Raw genomic sequence first — 15,959 nt, forward strand, 5'->3', positions numbered from 1 at the left:
TGTTGCTCCATAAGTTAAATGTGAGTGTCATTGAAAGGAAAAAAACCCAAGCTTTTTCTTTCCCCTCTCGCAAGGCGATTAGGGAAATCCTTCTTCCCTTCAATCTTCGCCAGCGAGCCCATGGATTCGCCTGCCCTCCGCTTGCCGCTCCGGTGGCCGGTGGCAGGGAGGGTATTCCTTGTGCCACGGGTTAGATAGGTAGGGTTTTGGTTCTCGCAAGGGCAGCGCTCGTACAGATGGTGACGCTTCTTCTTCGAGTCAGCCTTCCGGGCTCCTATCATCCTCAAGTTCGCTCGTCGGTACGGGATAGACAAAACTCTGGTGTAGATTCGTGTCGGCTCCTCAGAGTGGCGAGGTTAGGGTTTCTCGTCGTGCATATGCAACGGCGAGATTTGGTGTCATGTTCTTCAGATCGATTCAAGGATTCAATCACGACGACTGTGGCTCCCGAACGCTGGTCCTTAGGGGCGCGTGCAGGAAGACTTCCCGACTGTCATCGACAAGGTCAGGCCGGCTCCAGTATGGGAGCGGCGACAGCGGTGCGTCGGCGGCTTGTTCTGGCGGCAACAATGGTCGTTCGGTTGTCCATGGACCTCAATGTATTTTTTAAATATTGTGTTTGGGTGCTTTGTACTTCCGGTGAATCATTATAATAGATCTGATATTTTCGCAGAAAAAGTTAAATGCGAGTGCTTATTTGTTATGGTTCTTGCTAGTTTAAAAGTTGTAATTTTTTCTGTTTGCTACATAGTTCATCTATGATTTTTGGGGCTAGAAGCTAAGAGTATGTGGAGCATCTGTTTGTGCTGCTGCTGTGGATGCAATTGGTGCAGAAGAGGACAAAATGGAAGTGTTTGGAAGGAGGCATTGCAGGTAGAGGCACTGTAAGGAGAGGAATTTAGCTACCAAACAGCAGGCTGCTATGCTAGTTGGATTAGCTAGAGAAATTCTGTTCGTGCTGAAGCTGGAGATGGTAAGTGTGATGGTATTGTGAGTTGTGTGTGTTTTTTAATGATGAAGACCTGAAGTGGTGCTAGATGAATTGGTGTTAGGTGAAGTCGTGCATGATCAATTGGTTCTAGATCAAATGGCTTTCTCTTGGTATGGTTGTAATGAATGATTAGTAGCAGCAACTGGTTCTAGAATGATTGCTCAGGTTTAACACCATGATTTTTCAGATGTTTTTTGTGCATGCGGTTAGATCTCTGAGACTTGGGAGAGAACATATAAAAAGAAAGATTTTTTTTTTGTTTGCATAAATCTTCATCATAAATATAACATCTGTTGAGACTCGGTTAAGTCTATTTAGCAATCCCGATTTTTTTATTTTCCTGGCATTTTTTATTATTTTACTATTCATATAGGGTTGAGATCTAGCAATCCCGATTTTTTTTCCTGGTATTTTTATTGTACTATTCGTATAGGGTTCACGGTCATGTTAAGCATGGGGTTGGCAAAGCATAGACACTCTTTACTTAACTCAGACTAAATTATGGCTTTTGCTCAGACATCAAATATCTTTGGTGTTAGGTTGATTTCTATATTGCCAACAAAGCTTTCCAGAAACATTTCCCAAACTTCCGAAAATATAATACGTGTACAGCTATGTCATCATGGCATTCAGCTTCTTCGTCATAACCAGTAGCAACCGGAATAACAATATTTCTCCCTTGGGACTTAAACAGGTCAATGACCATACAAAATTTGCCAAGGCACTCCTTGATGCTTGGAAACCGCGCTCGCCGCCTACAGCACGGCATGTCTCAACGATGATGTGCACCTAAGCGCTTTTCTTTGAGGATTTCTTGTGGATTTTCTTCTGGGGCTTCAACTTATTTGATCCGGACGACGACGATGATTGCTTGTCTTTCCTCCTCTTGTTGTCCTTCTTCACCTTGTACATGGTGATTGCCTGTTATCAAAGTTATTTACAGCACTTGTTAGATGGTGGACTAGACAAATGGAAGTGGCATATATACTGAATTCTGGAGCTTGCCTTGCTGACATCCAACGGTTCCTCGAAGTTCTTGGCCAGTAGACTGTTCAGGATCTTGTCGTTTTGCTGTTTCTCCAGGTTGCCCATTCCTTTCCCTTCAACAACAGGGAGGAACTGCAGAAAAGAAAACAGTTAAGCTAACCAAACTATCAACTTACAAAGGCGCACGGATTTACTAAAGGCAAACAGGTTCATGGGAGAAAAACCTTTCTGTTTTTGCCAGCCTTCTTGAGAGGTTTCTCGCCAGGCAACTTTTTGTCGAACTTCCCACCGCTAGCCGTTGCTGCAGAAGCCATACCAGCGACATTCTCGAGGTCTTCCTTCTTACCTTTTCTTGGCAGATCAGCTTTAGTTCCTGTGATGGGCACGGACGTGGCAGCGAGCTGTATATGACTGCATCATGTTTTTCAGAAAGCTGTTATATGAGAAACTTGAGTTGCTAATGTAATGAATAACACACATAGTGCATCAGGTATACAGATTATAGTAGCTAGTAGGAAAGGATTACCTTGGCAGAGCACCAACTTTTGCAGCATTCTTCAAATTCCCAAGTCTGTTCTTTTCTTGTTTATCGACCCTGCCCTTCTTCTCTTCCCTTCTTTGAGCAAAAGGATCAACACCAGGCTCTGTAGAAATCATATTTGATTAAAAGGGTAACATAATGCAAATAGGTTTGAAGAAACATATAAATTTGAGAAGTAATTACATTGATAATGAAGACTCAAGAAATTCAGTGTCAGTCACAAAATGAGAAAGATCATTGGGAATTATAAAATGATAGATGAACCAAATTATTGTACAAACCAGAAGCATGCAGGCTGTTAAGCATTTATGTCACAGCTCATGATAACTACGATGTGTATTGGGCATGGGGAAAGCTCGAAAAGATTATTAATCTTTCTACAAAACAAGATTCACCAGCCATAGGTAATAGGTTTCAAGACACATATACATTTAAGAACAAATTACATTGACAACAAAGACTCGTTAGATTCAGTTGGTCATATATGAAAAGAGCATTGGAGATTTGAAATAAAAGCTGGATTAAATCAGTGTACATAAGCAGAAGCATGCAGGCTGTTAAGCGTTTGCGTCACTTGTACTCGGCCCAGGGAAAGCTCTAAAAGATTACTAATATTGCTAGTACAAAACAAGATTCACCAGCCATAGACACATAAGACAAAGTTGCTAACCGTCTGTCAATTTGGCTTCAATAATGGGAACGTCCCTGTCATCATTAACACGATCATAGCCATAAGTCCGCTTCCAGGAATTAGTTTGCTCATCCCATGCACGCTTGTTCTTCTTGTGCTTGATAATCCCTGCAAGAATGTTGCTGTTACACAAAGTCCGAAGCAAATACGCTTCCAATAAAAAACACCCAGAAAGCCAGCGAGAATAAGAGGTTCACCTTTCGACTTTGCGAACTGCTCCCACTTGGTAGGAGGCTTTGGCCTTGGTAACTGGTAACATGAAAGATAAAGATTAGACATCTTGCGGTTTGCAAATGCATGCATATTTCAACAAAATAGGTCTCCATCCAGCTCGATATCTTGTTTACCGAGTAGCGCAGAGCAAGAATGAAAAACTAGAATCCAAGCAAAGAATTAACTACAGTAATATGCTAGCTGTAGTTTCATGGCAGTAGGCTACTCTCGCATCTGTAACATCATTTCTTCATATGTTGAAGAAGCAAATTACCACCATAGCCCACAGGGAATTCAACTGCACTACGGCAAGAAAATTCGAAAAATTAAGCAGCCAGCGTTCCACTGAAACCGCACACCAATCTACTCGCAGAATAGCAGTAGCCAGCAGTAACTATTCAAGATCGACATCGTCCGACACTGGCGAGCACCGAGCAGAGATGGTATCAGGGGGGCAGAGAGAGGTAATCTTCTCACGTGCTTCTCGCGGGGCAGGCGGTTGGCGGGCGGCGGGAGGCGGACGAGGGGGCCGTCGCGGCCCTCGGTGGCGGGCAGCGAGAAGAGGGCGTTGGCGACGGCCTGCGCGAGCTCCGTGGCCTTCCGCAGGCACTCGTCCCGCAGCTCCGCCCGGGAGGACGCGGCGGCGGCGGCGGCGGCGAGGTGGTGCGAGGGGTCGTAGGCCATGAGGTGGCCCAGGTCCACCTCGAAGTTGGTGGCGGACGCGGAGGCGGCGGCGGTGGCGGCGGCTTCTTCCGCCATGGCTGCGGCGAGGGTGCGGGGGTGCGGAGCTAGGGTTGGTGCTTTGAGTGGGAACCCCTACGCGACGCGTTCTGCGGCAATTTGTCGCCGAATCGCACTGTCGCGATGGGATGTGGGCCGGCCCACGATGGCATCCGTGTAGCCCTCCACTGCACCAATTTGTTTTTTGATGCAATCTCCTCTGTAGCAAATTTGTTTCCCATTTTTGTGATTTCCTCTGTTTTCCCTTATGTTTCCAGCCACTTTTCCTTTGAAGAACCCATCTACTGATATAGACTGAAAAACATATTATTGGGTGATAAAGATAATTTACTATAAAATGTGAACTCTTTTGTAAAACCATTAATATTTTTAAAAAATGTTTGTTTACATTTATTTATCTTTATGAGTTTTTTTTAATATTATGTACATTTTTTGGTGTATGGCTATTATAGTATACTCCTATGTGTAAACTAAACAAGACAAATATTTGTGCCATGTATGAAACTAGTTCGTCCAAGGTCAAATAAAAGGTAACCGCAAACATGAGGAGTCAAACTGCACTATATTCTGATCCCGGACGAGATATATTCTCTTTGTGGCGCTCATCGTCTTCGACTCTTGCGCCGCGTTGCGGAGTTGGCCCTCTCAGCGGGGATTGTTCATCCCCATCTCACGGTTGTGGAGCCAGGACCGCTTTCCGGCTAGTTCGCGGATCGACGATCTCAGGCGTGGAGTAAAAATCACGAATTGAATTTCAGATTTGAGAATTTCGTGGAGCCAGGCCATGGAGATCTCATCTTCTGGAAGTCAAATGAAGAATCTTTCCTAATTTTTTCCTTCAAAAGTACATAGGGCTTCGGCATCCATCTCTTTTCCTCCTTTGTTTTATCAAAAAATTCCACTATTTTTTCTTGAGAACTGCTTTAACTAGTCCATGACTTATTGAGTTATCAAATAAAAATTGATTTCAAATCAACAAAGTGGTTTAACTATCATTTTTATATATAATAATCACATTGATAATAAAATGACTAGTAAATCAAAGTGAGTACATACAAAACATTTTTTTATGAAACATTTGTGCCTTTGCAATCCATGGTTAGATATCTAGTAGGCACTACGAATATGAGTGGGTATAGGTTGCACTATCGTCTTGCCTCGGAAGCTTTCTCTTTGCTAAGAGCAACTCTAGCAGATACCATAAAATCTCATAAAATCTCGTGTCGTAAAGGGTTTTTAGTGTATGCCCTAAAACATATTTATGATACAGAGCGGGTTTTGGCACAACATGTACTGTAAAAACCGTACGCAAAAACGGTTTTGTACAAATTTTGACTTTCCTATGCATACGAAGCAAACACTATGACTTCAATTTAACATATCTACTAATCAAAGATTTCAAAACTCAACAATAGACAATAGTTTTCAAGTTCTAAGCATTTAAATTTCAATCTCGTCTATAGTTTTCGAGCCAAAAGGAAGACCAAGCATAGAACAAGTGTCAGTCAAATACAACAAAAACCATGACCAAAAGCATAATAGTCGTACAAGACCAACTAGAGTAAAGTACATTAAAGTTTTACAACGAAAATTCAACGATTTTCTTGTGAAAGCCGTGGTGAGTGCAAGGCTATTATAGTCTATGTGCGAAAATGATCTTCTGAGCGCGAGCACAGGTGGTCTCGGTATCCCACCCGCCCGCAGTCCTCGTGATCCACAATCCCAAGCGTATAGGCCCAATTATTATTCCCGTATATGGCGCAATGAACAGTTACGAGGGCCCATGTCTGCCATCGCGGCCTTGCCACGACGTGAGTCACCTGGGCTCTCGCTCAGACGTGCAGGAACGGACTAGGCCGTTATGTTGCCGATTCTGAGACAATGCCCGTTGCTTCCCAATTCCCATTTATTGCTGTGCAGCACCCCATCCAACCTACCAATCTTTCCCATCAAGATTCATTCATCCCCATTCCTTCTCGCCTATTTCCCTACCGGATCGGACCATCGTCTCCAGCTAAGATTGCGGTAGCTTGCACGATGTCCACCTCCGCGTCCAATGGAGTCGACGACGAGATGCTGTCACTCATCCCCTGCCTTGTCTGTGGCGGCCAGGTCATCACCTGGATTGCTCGGGGGTTGGGGCGGCGACAACGTCGGCGACCGCTACCATAAGTGCGCCAGGAAAGATGTGAGTGCTTTCTCTAGTATGATCTAGGATCATATTGCAGCCGTTTCGTAGTTAGCAGCTCCAGATCTGTTTTTTTTTTTGGGTGCAGGTTGGTCTCTGTGCAGTGGCGTAACTAGGGGGTGTGCCAGGTGTGCCATGGCACACCCAGAATTTGAAAAAACATTTTTTACCATGTAATAATTAACTTATTTTTAAGACTCATCCAAGACAAGGAAAATAGACCTCAATATTCTTGAAGTTTGCACACCCTCCATTTTATTTGTGGGTCCGCCACTGTCTCTGTGGATACATCAGATAGAACCGGACGTACCGTCCTGATCTGAATCGCCATTTCGGTGTGCAGCAGTACCCAGCTCTCTCTCCCCGTCGCCAGGCAACAGGGTTTGGTCGCAGCAGGCAGCCGACGTTGGCGAGGTTCACAACGCCCCGTCGCACATGCAAGACAATGAGCCGACGCTGGCGAGGGGTGCCAATCACTGTCGTTGCTGCTCAGAGATGCAACGGCTAGCTGTTTTACTGGCTAATTGTTGCACTCATTGGGCTGGGGATGCTGCTGCTCGTGCTCGGCCGCCTGGTTGGCTAGAGGCTGTGGTTCAGCTGCATCTTCGAACTGCAGGCTGTTTTTAGCATTAGCGTTGTTTGACGAGTCAAAATTCCATGTCGGGGCATTAATTAAGTTGTGTTCTCCCGTCTGTACTGTCATTTTCTGTGTTAACGAAAACGAAGGATTGTTGGTCTAGTAATGTTTGTTGTTTCAGGTGGTAGTAACCACCAAATGGGTTAACCTCAAAAAAAAGATCAAATGGGTTATCGATCGTTTGTACTCAGGGCCTAATGTAATCAGCAGGAAAATAAATCAGTTTCTTTCCGTTCTGTTTTGCATGCACGCCCAGGATCGCTTGTACACGCGTGTCCACTAGTTTTCGTTCACTGTTAAGTACAGTAGGTACGAGCTCCGGCTTATGTGCATTTTGGTTATTCAGAAATCCAGAATGCACCCCAGATCTCTAGGGAAATTCAGACTTTGTGGTCTACACTGGAAACATTCAGACACTTTCCAATTCCTGAATAATTTCAGAATGCATCAACATATTGCAAAATATTTCAAAATTCTACACATGAGCATAGCGCTGACAAATTCAGAATGCACTCCCATATTTCTAGGAAATTCAAACTTTGTGGTCTGTAGAGTAGAAAAATTCAGATTGCATTCCTGATAACTTCAAATGCATCAACATACCGCAATTTTTTTTTTTACAAATCTACACATGACCATAGCGCCGACAAACTCAGAATGCATCACCAGAGTGTACAAAAATTCAGAAAAATAAAACGCACTCATCGTGCGAATACTAATACGTCGACATTCAGACCAATTCAAGCATACATTATTTCTGATAATCCATATTTGATTCTGCCATGCATAGCAGCAGTCGAACACACTCAGCAAGCATGACACTAGAGGAGTTCTACTGACGGAACTACAGCCGCACACATTAAGTTCTATATATTTCTGTCTTGACAGACAGGGTGCTGCAACTGCTCACATGCCAGTCATCCGCAGATCACCTACTTTGTGGCAGTTGTTTTGCCTGTGACCTTCAATTCCATAACTTTTGCACCTTGCTGGTTTCCGAACAGGCTTCGGGGCATCACCATGGTCCGGGCAAGTAGTCCGTTTGTGGCCCTGCTGGCGACATATGCTGCAGAACCTCGTCCGCTTGCTCAGCCCCTCATACGGTGCCTTCTCCCAGCTGGTTGTTGGGCGCCCCATTTCTTTCCGTTTCTTTGGCGCCAACAAACCAACGTGTCTGTTCCCACTGTCACTCGCAGAATTAGCATCATCATTCACTGTATGCGCCAAACTCATATAGCATATGTCCAAACTATTCAAACATAGCCCGTGTTTACACCTTGCCAGCGAGTCGCTCAATAGCTAAGTTAGCCTTGTACAGCGGTCTACCCTGAAATATAGATACATCAAAGTAGTAACTAGGTTACTACTAGACATCCAGTGGCAATTATCAAATATGACTTACTATTCATGTCCGTTTCTCCTCATAGTTCTCCTCTGCTTCCCTGTCAAATTGAAGTCTCATGTATTTCTTCACAAACATATGCATCGGACAATCAGGTGGAACATAGTTCTTCACGATGTGGTTTGCACTTTCGCTGCGCCGGGTGTTGGTCATCTTAGCACAGAAAACACCTTTAATATATGGCTTTGCCCACTTGTGTCTTATTTCATAGAGTTGCGTCATGTAATCGTGCATCTTCAAATTATATTTCTTCACCAATATCTTCCAAGCTTCCTCAAATTCATCGATCGTGAGCATGTGATTCACTACCTTGTGGAACTTTGCCCTGAACTTGCTCTTCTTGGTGTACAATGAATCGAGAGATTCGTTCGCCTTTTTCAGCACGTGCCACTTGCACCATCTGTGCACCGTCTGAGGCATAACACTTTTTATGGCGACCTCCATCGCCCGGTTTTGATCTGCACAACAACAGAAATAATGTTAACCATGCTTTTGAAAGATCATTATTAACGGTTATCACATACAGTTTATATAATATATGGGTTCACACCTGTTAGAATTGTCTTCGGTGCACTCCCCCCCCCCCCCCCCCCCCAACACACATATCATCCTAATGAATTCTGTGAAAACCCACTCAAAATGCCTCGATCGTTTTCATCATGGACCAAAACCCCCTTCAGGATGATGTTCTAGAAATGATTTGATTATTCACACCTACAAACAGACCAAATGGCATGTTGTACAGGTTGGTTCTATATGTCCTATCGAAGGTGACAACGTCTCCGAAGAATGTGTTTGCAACATGCCGCTTCCATTTGCCCACATAAGAGTCGTTATCCGACCATCTTTCTCAGCCTGGACATGATAAGTGAAATGTGGATCTCTTGAACCCAAATCTGCGAAAACCTCCATAGTCTTCCTCACATCATCCTCCGCCCGCTCTCTGCTGATTTTACCACACAAATTCTTCAGAGCCCTTTTTGTGAAAGGCACCTTCTCCATTGAACCAAAAAAGCTTCCGATGATGTTGTGTACTTTGGCTAGATTCACATTTTTTTGTCGCAACTGCTCCACCAAATCTCTGTTGTAGACATCTATGTGCTTGTGGGCCGGCCAGTGTATTTTCTGCCCATATGTGGGTGACAGAGAATGGTTGTGTTCTTCACGATGCTCAGCTATGTACCAACCATTGTCATTTGATCGGAGCAGCCTTATTAATGTGGGGCATTCACACCGGCATGATCCAGTGTTTTCCAATCCGGCTTTTCCCTGCAAATACCAGTAATTCAAAAACAGACGGGTCAGCTCTCATGCACCCAACAAGCAGACCAAATAAATAGAAGATAATCCAGGAGGGTACAAACGCGTACCGCAGATCCACAAACAATTTCCTGCATGCATTTTTTTCTCTCCACATTCAACCAACTATTCCGTACCGTATTCCAAATCCCTTCTCCCACAAGTAGAGATTGAAATCCAGGTGGGGCATTCACATAGGCCACCCCGAGTGTATCGAAGCTCGTACCCAGGGCTGGCACGATTACAATGCTGCCCGGTTTGTCAGCGAACCCCCGTATTGCCTTCTCAAGGGCGCTGGGTCACCCAGGGCAAGGCGCCCTTACTGGAGTAGGAACTCCAATTCTAACCCTGCATTTTGATAGATTAATATGTGACAGCATGTATTTCTACTGGAAATGAAGCAGATGGGTGTCCTTCTTGTGTCTACATTCAGGGTTTTCGACATTTTGGATGTCAGTTACTTTCCAATTTTCACCAGCCACGACCCATAGAATTTGTGGTCAACTCAAGCTGCATCTCAGAAAGCTTCCCAACCTAATTCTGGAATATACTCACTAAAGTTATCCTCAAAACAAACCAAGCCTAGCACGCTTTTCTTTTAAACACACATGCTCCTAGTACCTCCATCTATGGTTATGAACATAATATGTACACCAATTCTAATTTGTATTTTGCCTCTCATATCTTTCCCACAATCTGTACATGAAATATCTTAGCATGCCTGATCACCCTATGTTCAGCATATCGAACAATCTCGCTTTTATCCCACCCTACATTTCCTTGTTCGATGATTTATGTATCCAAATATACATTTTCCGGCTCAGTGTTGATATCTATTCCCTCGCATCAGTACGCACTATCCATAAAAGCAGACTGACATTGGCATGCTCTCTGTTTTAACCATGCGTTCGTGCTACTATCTAAAACACCTGCGATGAGGAAAGCACACAAGCCTACCACAAAATCTGCGATATCATTCTGATCATTCTGATCAATAGATTGCTTAGATGCTTGCGGTTCATCATCCCTCCCGGCTGCGAGTGCCCCATCCGCCACACAGATCTTCCTGTCGCCATGGGGGGTAGCTCTTCAGCCCCTGCCGCCACCGCGGGATAGTGGAGCGGCTCCATTGGAAGCTGGTTGCCGTTGACCTCTTCCACCACGGCGGCCCTACAGGCGACCAAAATCATTTGGATCAGAGCCACATATCCATTGCAAAAATCCCCGAGCAGAGACTGAGCAGCGAGGATCCAAAAAGGCGGCTGTGGGATTTGCTTACCTCATAATGGGTTGCATCAGGAACACCATCCCCACAAGCACTGCCGTGTATTTCATCCACCGCCGACCTCCGGATGCGTCAATGGCGATCCAAAAAAGAGTGGCCAGAGGTGGGGGACAGCACGACGACGATCTGATTCCTCATTTACTAGCCTGCCCACCACTGCCAGCGGAAGTCCCACTTCCGGAGCCACGGATCAGCAGTACAACGCCTTCCCGAGCCACGGCTCAGGGAATCTCCCGTCACGGCGCCGCCTGCGGGCTCCGTCACCGGCGCGGCGTACGACACATCCGCATACCGTATTCCCCTCTCCCGTGTTTTAAAAACGATCGACCACTTCGCTGAATAATTGAACGCTACACATCTCGATGCCCTCGCGAGCCGTTGTGATAAAGTGCTCACTTGTGCTCGCGAGCAGAACAGCTGCGTCCGTCTATGTGTAAACTAAACAAAGCGATATATGTATCCTACATATGAAACTAACCGGTTTGCATCTTAGGTCGAATAAAGGCAACGTAAAAATGAGGAGTCAAATTGCACTATGTCGATCCCGGCCAGGATCTATTATGTTTGCGACGTTCGCCTCGCCATGTCGTCGAGTTCGACTCCTATGCCACGTCTTCGAAATGATGTAGAGTTGGCCCTCACGAGGTAGGTCATTGGTCGTGCCCATCTATGACAGATCATTGATTGTGGAGCCAGGAACGCTCGCTAGATCAACGATCTCAATCTTGGAATCAGATCATGAGCTGAATTTCAGATTTGAGAATTTTATGGAGTGGGGCCTAGGAGATCTCATCCTGTGAGGGTCAAATAAAGAATCTCTCCTATTTCCTCAAAGGAATAGATAGGGTTTTGCGGACGGGGCTTGCCTGCGCCCCCGGCGTGCGCCCATCGGTGCGCCGCTGACACGCGTCACCCATCCATGCCTCCCCCTTCCGTGGCCCTTTTTAGCCGCAGAAAAAAAAATCCGGAAATACCCATCGACTAGTACAACGCTGCCCCAATTCGATCAGCTTTCTCTATTCAGGCCTTAACATGCAATTTCATTGGGGCACAAAGCAACTCTGAACCTCACCCAGTTCTCTGGACGAAGCCACCAAGGAATACTTACAAGCTGAACGTGGATGCTGCCTATTTTGAGAATGGTTTGGGAGGTGCAGGTGTTGTGGTCCGTAATGACAGAGGAGAGGCGATTGCAGGCGCGTGTTGGCCTTTACAGAACCTTCTCGATTCAGCAACAGCTGAAGCTACTGCACTTTTGAAAGGTCTGAGCCTTATTGAATCACTTGGATGTGCCCCAGTTATTATTGAATCAGATTCGTTGAAACTTGTTGAAGCTTTCAAAGGAATCATTCAAGTTTGGTCTCCCTATTCAGCAATTCTAGCAGAGTGCTTTCAGATAGCGTACAGGATTGGCTCGATCTCCTCACAACACTGCTACAGGGAAGCTAACTACGTGGCGCATAACTTAGCTAGATATGCTTTTGTTTCTAATAGTACTTACTTTTGGGATGATGATCCTCCGGATTTCATTATACCGGCTGTAACGAATGATGTATCCTTATTTAATATGAAATAAAGCGCGCCATAAAGGCTTTTCCTAAAAAAAACACGGGCAGATAAATCAGAATATCCATATATTCTTGCAACGACAATTTAATCTACTTCAAATTCGCATCTAAAAAGAAAAATCTACTTCAAACATGAGGGGGGCAGGCCGATGCAACTCCGTCCTCCGAACCGCAAAGCCGCCGGGGACCCTGCAGGCCCAAAGCTCGTCGGCGAGGGGGAGCGCGGACGGCGGCAGCCATGGACGGATAAAAGACGTGCCACTCCTGTCTTGAGTTTTCTTATAGCCACATGAGGAGATGTAATAAAAATGTGGAACGAGCAGGCATGTACGCAGGTTCTTGCACTTGTCTTGCTTGCAATTTCTGTATAAACACCCCCACAACTTATCCGCTCTGTATATATTTTTTATTTATTAAAGAATAACCGTTATGATCTACTCCCTCCGTTCTGAATTATTTGTCTTGGATTTGTCTAGATACAGAGGTATCTAGCACTAAAATGAGTCTAGATACATCCGTATCTAGACAAATCCAAGACAAGTAATTCGGAACGGAGGGAGTAGAAACGACTACTGTTCTAAACCTTAAATACTGTATCCGTGGATTTCAGCATGCACGTCAAGGTAGCATTTCCATGCAGTTTTGGGTGTATCGTTGAACAAAGTGGACCAGAAGCATTGTTGAATTTTAAACAAACACCTTATACTTACTGCAGCTTGTGTTGTAGGGCTTTGATGAATACATGAATCTGGTCTTGGAGGATGCTGAGGAGATCAACACCAAGAAAAACACTAGGAAGTCTCTCGGTAATGAAATGAGTACTCTGCTATCATTTATTTATTTTGTTCTCAGACTAGTGATAACTCCATAATTTGTCTCCTCAATCATTTGCAGGTCGGATCCTCTTGAAAGGAGATAACATTACACTAATGATGAACACGTAAGCAAAAAGGCAAACCAAGTTACCTTTGTATTTGAGTCTTTTTTTTTTTGCTTTATTTGGTGTATACTTACCTAGTATTTGCTATTCATGTTTGCTTTTCAGGGGAAAGTAACAACAGCTCAGTGACTGTTCTATTGCAAGGATAACTAACAACCAACTTATCCTGAGCTCCTAGGGTTGCAAACTCGAGGCCGTAACAGATGTTCCTCTCTGTGTTCTCATCGAAATTTGATTGTAATATGATATATTTTGCCAGAGAGAATAGGCTCTGTGAGGTAAAAGTGTGCTATCCAGATCGTGAGCTTAACACTTGTGCTAGCTTAATTCAGAGGCATTGATGTTCTGGTGGTTTGTGCTCTCATTGAGATATGAACGTGGTGGTACTGATTGTTCTCTTGGAATTTTTTAGGCCCTTGTGTAAGATAAAAGTATCATGCTGTGAAAGTTCTTGTGAGAAATTACTTCTCCTCAGTTTGCATTTCAGCTGCCTGTATGCTATGTTTTCACGGTGAATGTTCTTTCTTAAGCAACATCTTGTTGATTCCATGCTTGATTTGCACCACACTTAAAATTAGCTTTCTTGTAGCGGTCATACGATACAAGTGCAGTGTTTTGCAAGCTTAGAATGTAGGTTTCTTGCAGCAGTCGGGAATCTAGATTTACATGCAAGTGCAGTGTCTTGCAAGCGAGGGATAATACAGAGTTTTGATTGAACAAAAAATTTGTGCACTCTGACCAAATTTACAACAGGTACCGAACATTATCACATTTCTGTTGATGTTCAAAGAACACCAAAGAAAGTGCGAGAAAATGGGCATATCACATATGGAAGAAAACAAAATAGCAAACTGTGACAAACTTGATATTTTTTCAAACTTTGCTTTCTTTCCATCGGCCATTTGAACAACAAAAGGAACATATATATTTAACCCATGACTTGCATCTTGGTTTAATTTTATACAATCATTTGGATGATAATATGCGTTCCAGGTTTCTTGTTTATTACGTCATCTTATTTAAACCGCAGACAGGAACAAGACGGGATCAGCTCGTAGGCTTGTTGTTGTCTTTGCTCTTCTTGCTCATCTGAACTGCAGTGGCACCCATGATGGCAACCAGGGTGCACAGCGGCACGAAGACGACGTTGGGGATTAAATGCACCTTGAACTTCTTGACCTGCGGGATGCTCTCGCCGCTCTTCTTGGCGATGATGGCCGCTGCTGGCGCAGCCAGGCCGGCCATGATGAAGAGGCTGTCGTCAACTTTGGCCTCGTGGACATTTTCCTGCATATACTCGGTGAACATCTTCTTCCTTCCGGGCTCGTCCGCCGCTGCCCATTTTTTATGGAATCTCTGCAATATGCGCATGTACGGTTCAGTTGAGTTTTTCGGTGATATGTAACAGTCAATTGCTAGATGTCCTTAAATATTTACACAGAATCACATCCCTTCGAAAAGAAAAGAAAAACTGATGGATGATGGGTTTACCCTTATATCTTCAAGATCTGGAGTATCAAAATCTTGGCCAGGCAACACAGTGTTGAAATACCTACAGTGTTTTCGGATGATGACATGAATAAAAGGTTTGGGACAAGAAGTGCAGGCAATGTAACTGCACAAACAGGTAGCTTACTTGCAGAAGTCGACATATGCAAGATGAAATTCTTCAAAGGTGCGGGTATCCTTGTTCTTAAAATGTCGATCATAGACTTGTCCGGTAGTTACCGCGCCCAATCCTGGCACTCCTGAGAGGAGCAGCAGCACGAGTTAACAAATTTAGAATATGGGACAGAAGCTCAAGCAACAAATAAAACAGCGCGGAACCACAAGAACCATGTAATATCATGTGGCACCGGCATATAGAACAAAACAAAACCATAGAAAGAACTGAGACTTGAGAACTTACCTAACTTGTTTAACGCACTGAAGGGAAGGCCCATTATTGGTGCAAGCAAGAGGACAGAGAGATTTTTAGGATAGACCCATCAAGGGAACTCGAGTGTTTATATAGTCCGAGAGAACCAAGGGAATGCAAGCTTGGAATGCATTCCTTTCTTCCCTTTTTGTCCTACAAGTTCTCTTTCTGCCCTTTCTAGTTGATTCCTGCCCTGGGAGTGAAGTTAGAGTTGGCCTGGCTCTTGAGCTGCAGGAATCATTCGAGGGAAAACCACTGCTAGTTGGGTTCCTGCAATAAGGGTTAAGGTCTATTTTCTCTTGCCTCCTAAAGAATGTTCTAAACATAATTTACCAGGCGACTTAGGCTTGGCCCAACTGCTGAAAGAATGTGTGGCTGTATAATAAAAGCCGACTATTTTATATGTTGAGATTAATAAGGTGCCAAACTTCAAAAGCTTTAAATTATGGTAGTGTAATTTTAAGAGCATTCTAACTTCTAACATTGCTTTTTAGCAGAACAGGGAGCTAAGCTACAAGGATGATGCTAGACGTGCTTTCTGGCACATGTATATGCTTT

The 15,959-nt window shown here is 44.3% G+C and overlaps 4 protein-coding genes and 1 long non-coding RNA gene across 7 annotated transcripts; 1 reads left to right on the forward strand and 4 right to left on the reverse strand.

The window, feature by feature from the left end:
• Nucleotides 1-1,556: 1,556 nt before the first annotated feature.
• On the reverse strand, nt 1,557-4,244 carry LOC123136005 (ribosome biogenesis regulatory protein homolog). Its single transcript, XM_044555280.1, has 7 exons — nt 3,901-4,244; nt 3,408-3,459; nt 3,190-3,318; nt 2,505-2,622; nt 2,203-2,389; nt 1,997-2,110; nt 1,557-1,912 (listed from the first exon to the last, which is right to left on the reverse strand). Exons 1-7 carry the CDS (start codon nt 4,180-4,182, stop codon nt 1,781-1,783), a joined length of 1,014 nt encoding a protein of 337 aa, XP_044411215.1. The 5' UTR covers nt 4,183-4,244; the 3' UTR covers nt 1,557-1,780.
• Nucleotides 4,245-7,574: 3,330 nt separating this feature from the next.
• LOC123136006 (protein FAR1-RELATED SEQUENCE 5) lies at nt 7,575-8,968 on the reverse strand. Its single transcript, XM_044555281.1, has 2 exons — nt 8,942-8,968; nt 7,575-8,849 (listed from the first exon to the last, which is right to left on the reverse strand). The coding sequence occupies exon 2, from the start codon at nt 8,833-8,835 to the stop codon at nt 8,395-8,397; it is 441 nt and encodes a 146-aa protein (XP_044411216.1). The 5' UTR covers nt 8,836-8,849; nt 8,942-8,968; the 3' UTR covers nt 7,575-8,394.
• A 9-nt stretch (nt 8,969-8,977) lies between these two features.
• On the reverse strand, nt 8,978-11,307 carry LOC123136007 (protein FAR1-RELATED SEQUENCE 11). 3 transcript variants are annotated; one of them, XR_006466479.1, is made up of 4 exons: nt 10,970-11,307; nt 10,648-10,860; nt 9,762-10,038; nt 8,979-9,660 (listed from the first exon to the last, which is right to left on the reverse strand). XR_006466479.1 is itself a non-coding variant. In XM_044555282.1 (2 exons), exons 1-2 carry the CDS (start codon nt 9,786-9,788, stop codon nt 9,106-9,108), a joined length of 582 nt encoding a protein of 193 aa, XP_044411217.1. In that variant the 5' UTR covers nt 9,789-9,966; the 3' UTR covers nt 8,980-9,105. The 3 variants fall into 3 exon arrangements, 1 of the variants encoding a protein (XP_044411217.1); XR_006466478.1 differs by having other exon boundaries at nt 8,978-9,660; nt 9,762-10,860; XM_044555282.1 differs by lacking the exons at nt 10,648-10,860; nt 10,970-11,307 and having other exon boundaries at nt 8,980-9,660; nt 9,762-9,966.
• Nucleotides 11,308-12,781: 1,474 nt separating this feature from the next.
• LOC123136008 (uncharacterized) lies at nt 12,782-13,964 on the forward strand. The gene is made up of 3 exons (XR_006466480.1): nt 12,782-13,349; nt 13,438-13,483; nt 13,589-13,964. It is a non-coding gene; the product is annotated as an uncharacterized lncRNA (long non-coding RNA).
• A 213-nt stretch (nt 13,965-14,177) lies between these two features.
• LOC123136010 (uncharacterized) lies at nt 14,178-15,905 on the reverse strand. The gene is made up of 4 exons (XM_044555284.1): nt 15,393-15,905; nt 15,120-15,231; nt 14,975-15,035; nt 14,178-14,839 (listed from the first exon to the last, which is right to left on the reverse strand). The coding sequence occupies exons 1-4, from the start codon at nt 15,424-15,426 to the stop codon at nt 14,531-14,533; spliced, it is 516 nt and encodes a 171-aa protein (XP_044411219.1). The 5' UTR covers nt 15,427-15,905; the 3' UTR covers nt 14,178-14,530.
• Between the last annotated feature and the right edge of the window lie 54 nt (nt 15,906-15,959).

The sequence above is a fragment of the Triticum aestivum genome, chromosome 6B (genome assembly GCF_018294505.1).
Source record: "Triticum aestivum cultivar Chinese Spring chromosome 6B, IWGSC CS RefSeq v2.1, whole genome shotgun sequence".
Lineage (NCBI taxonomy): Eukaryota > Viridiplantae > Streptophyta > Magnoliopsida > Poales > Poaceae > Triticum > Triticum aestivum.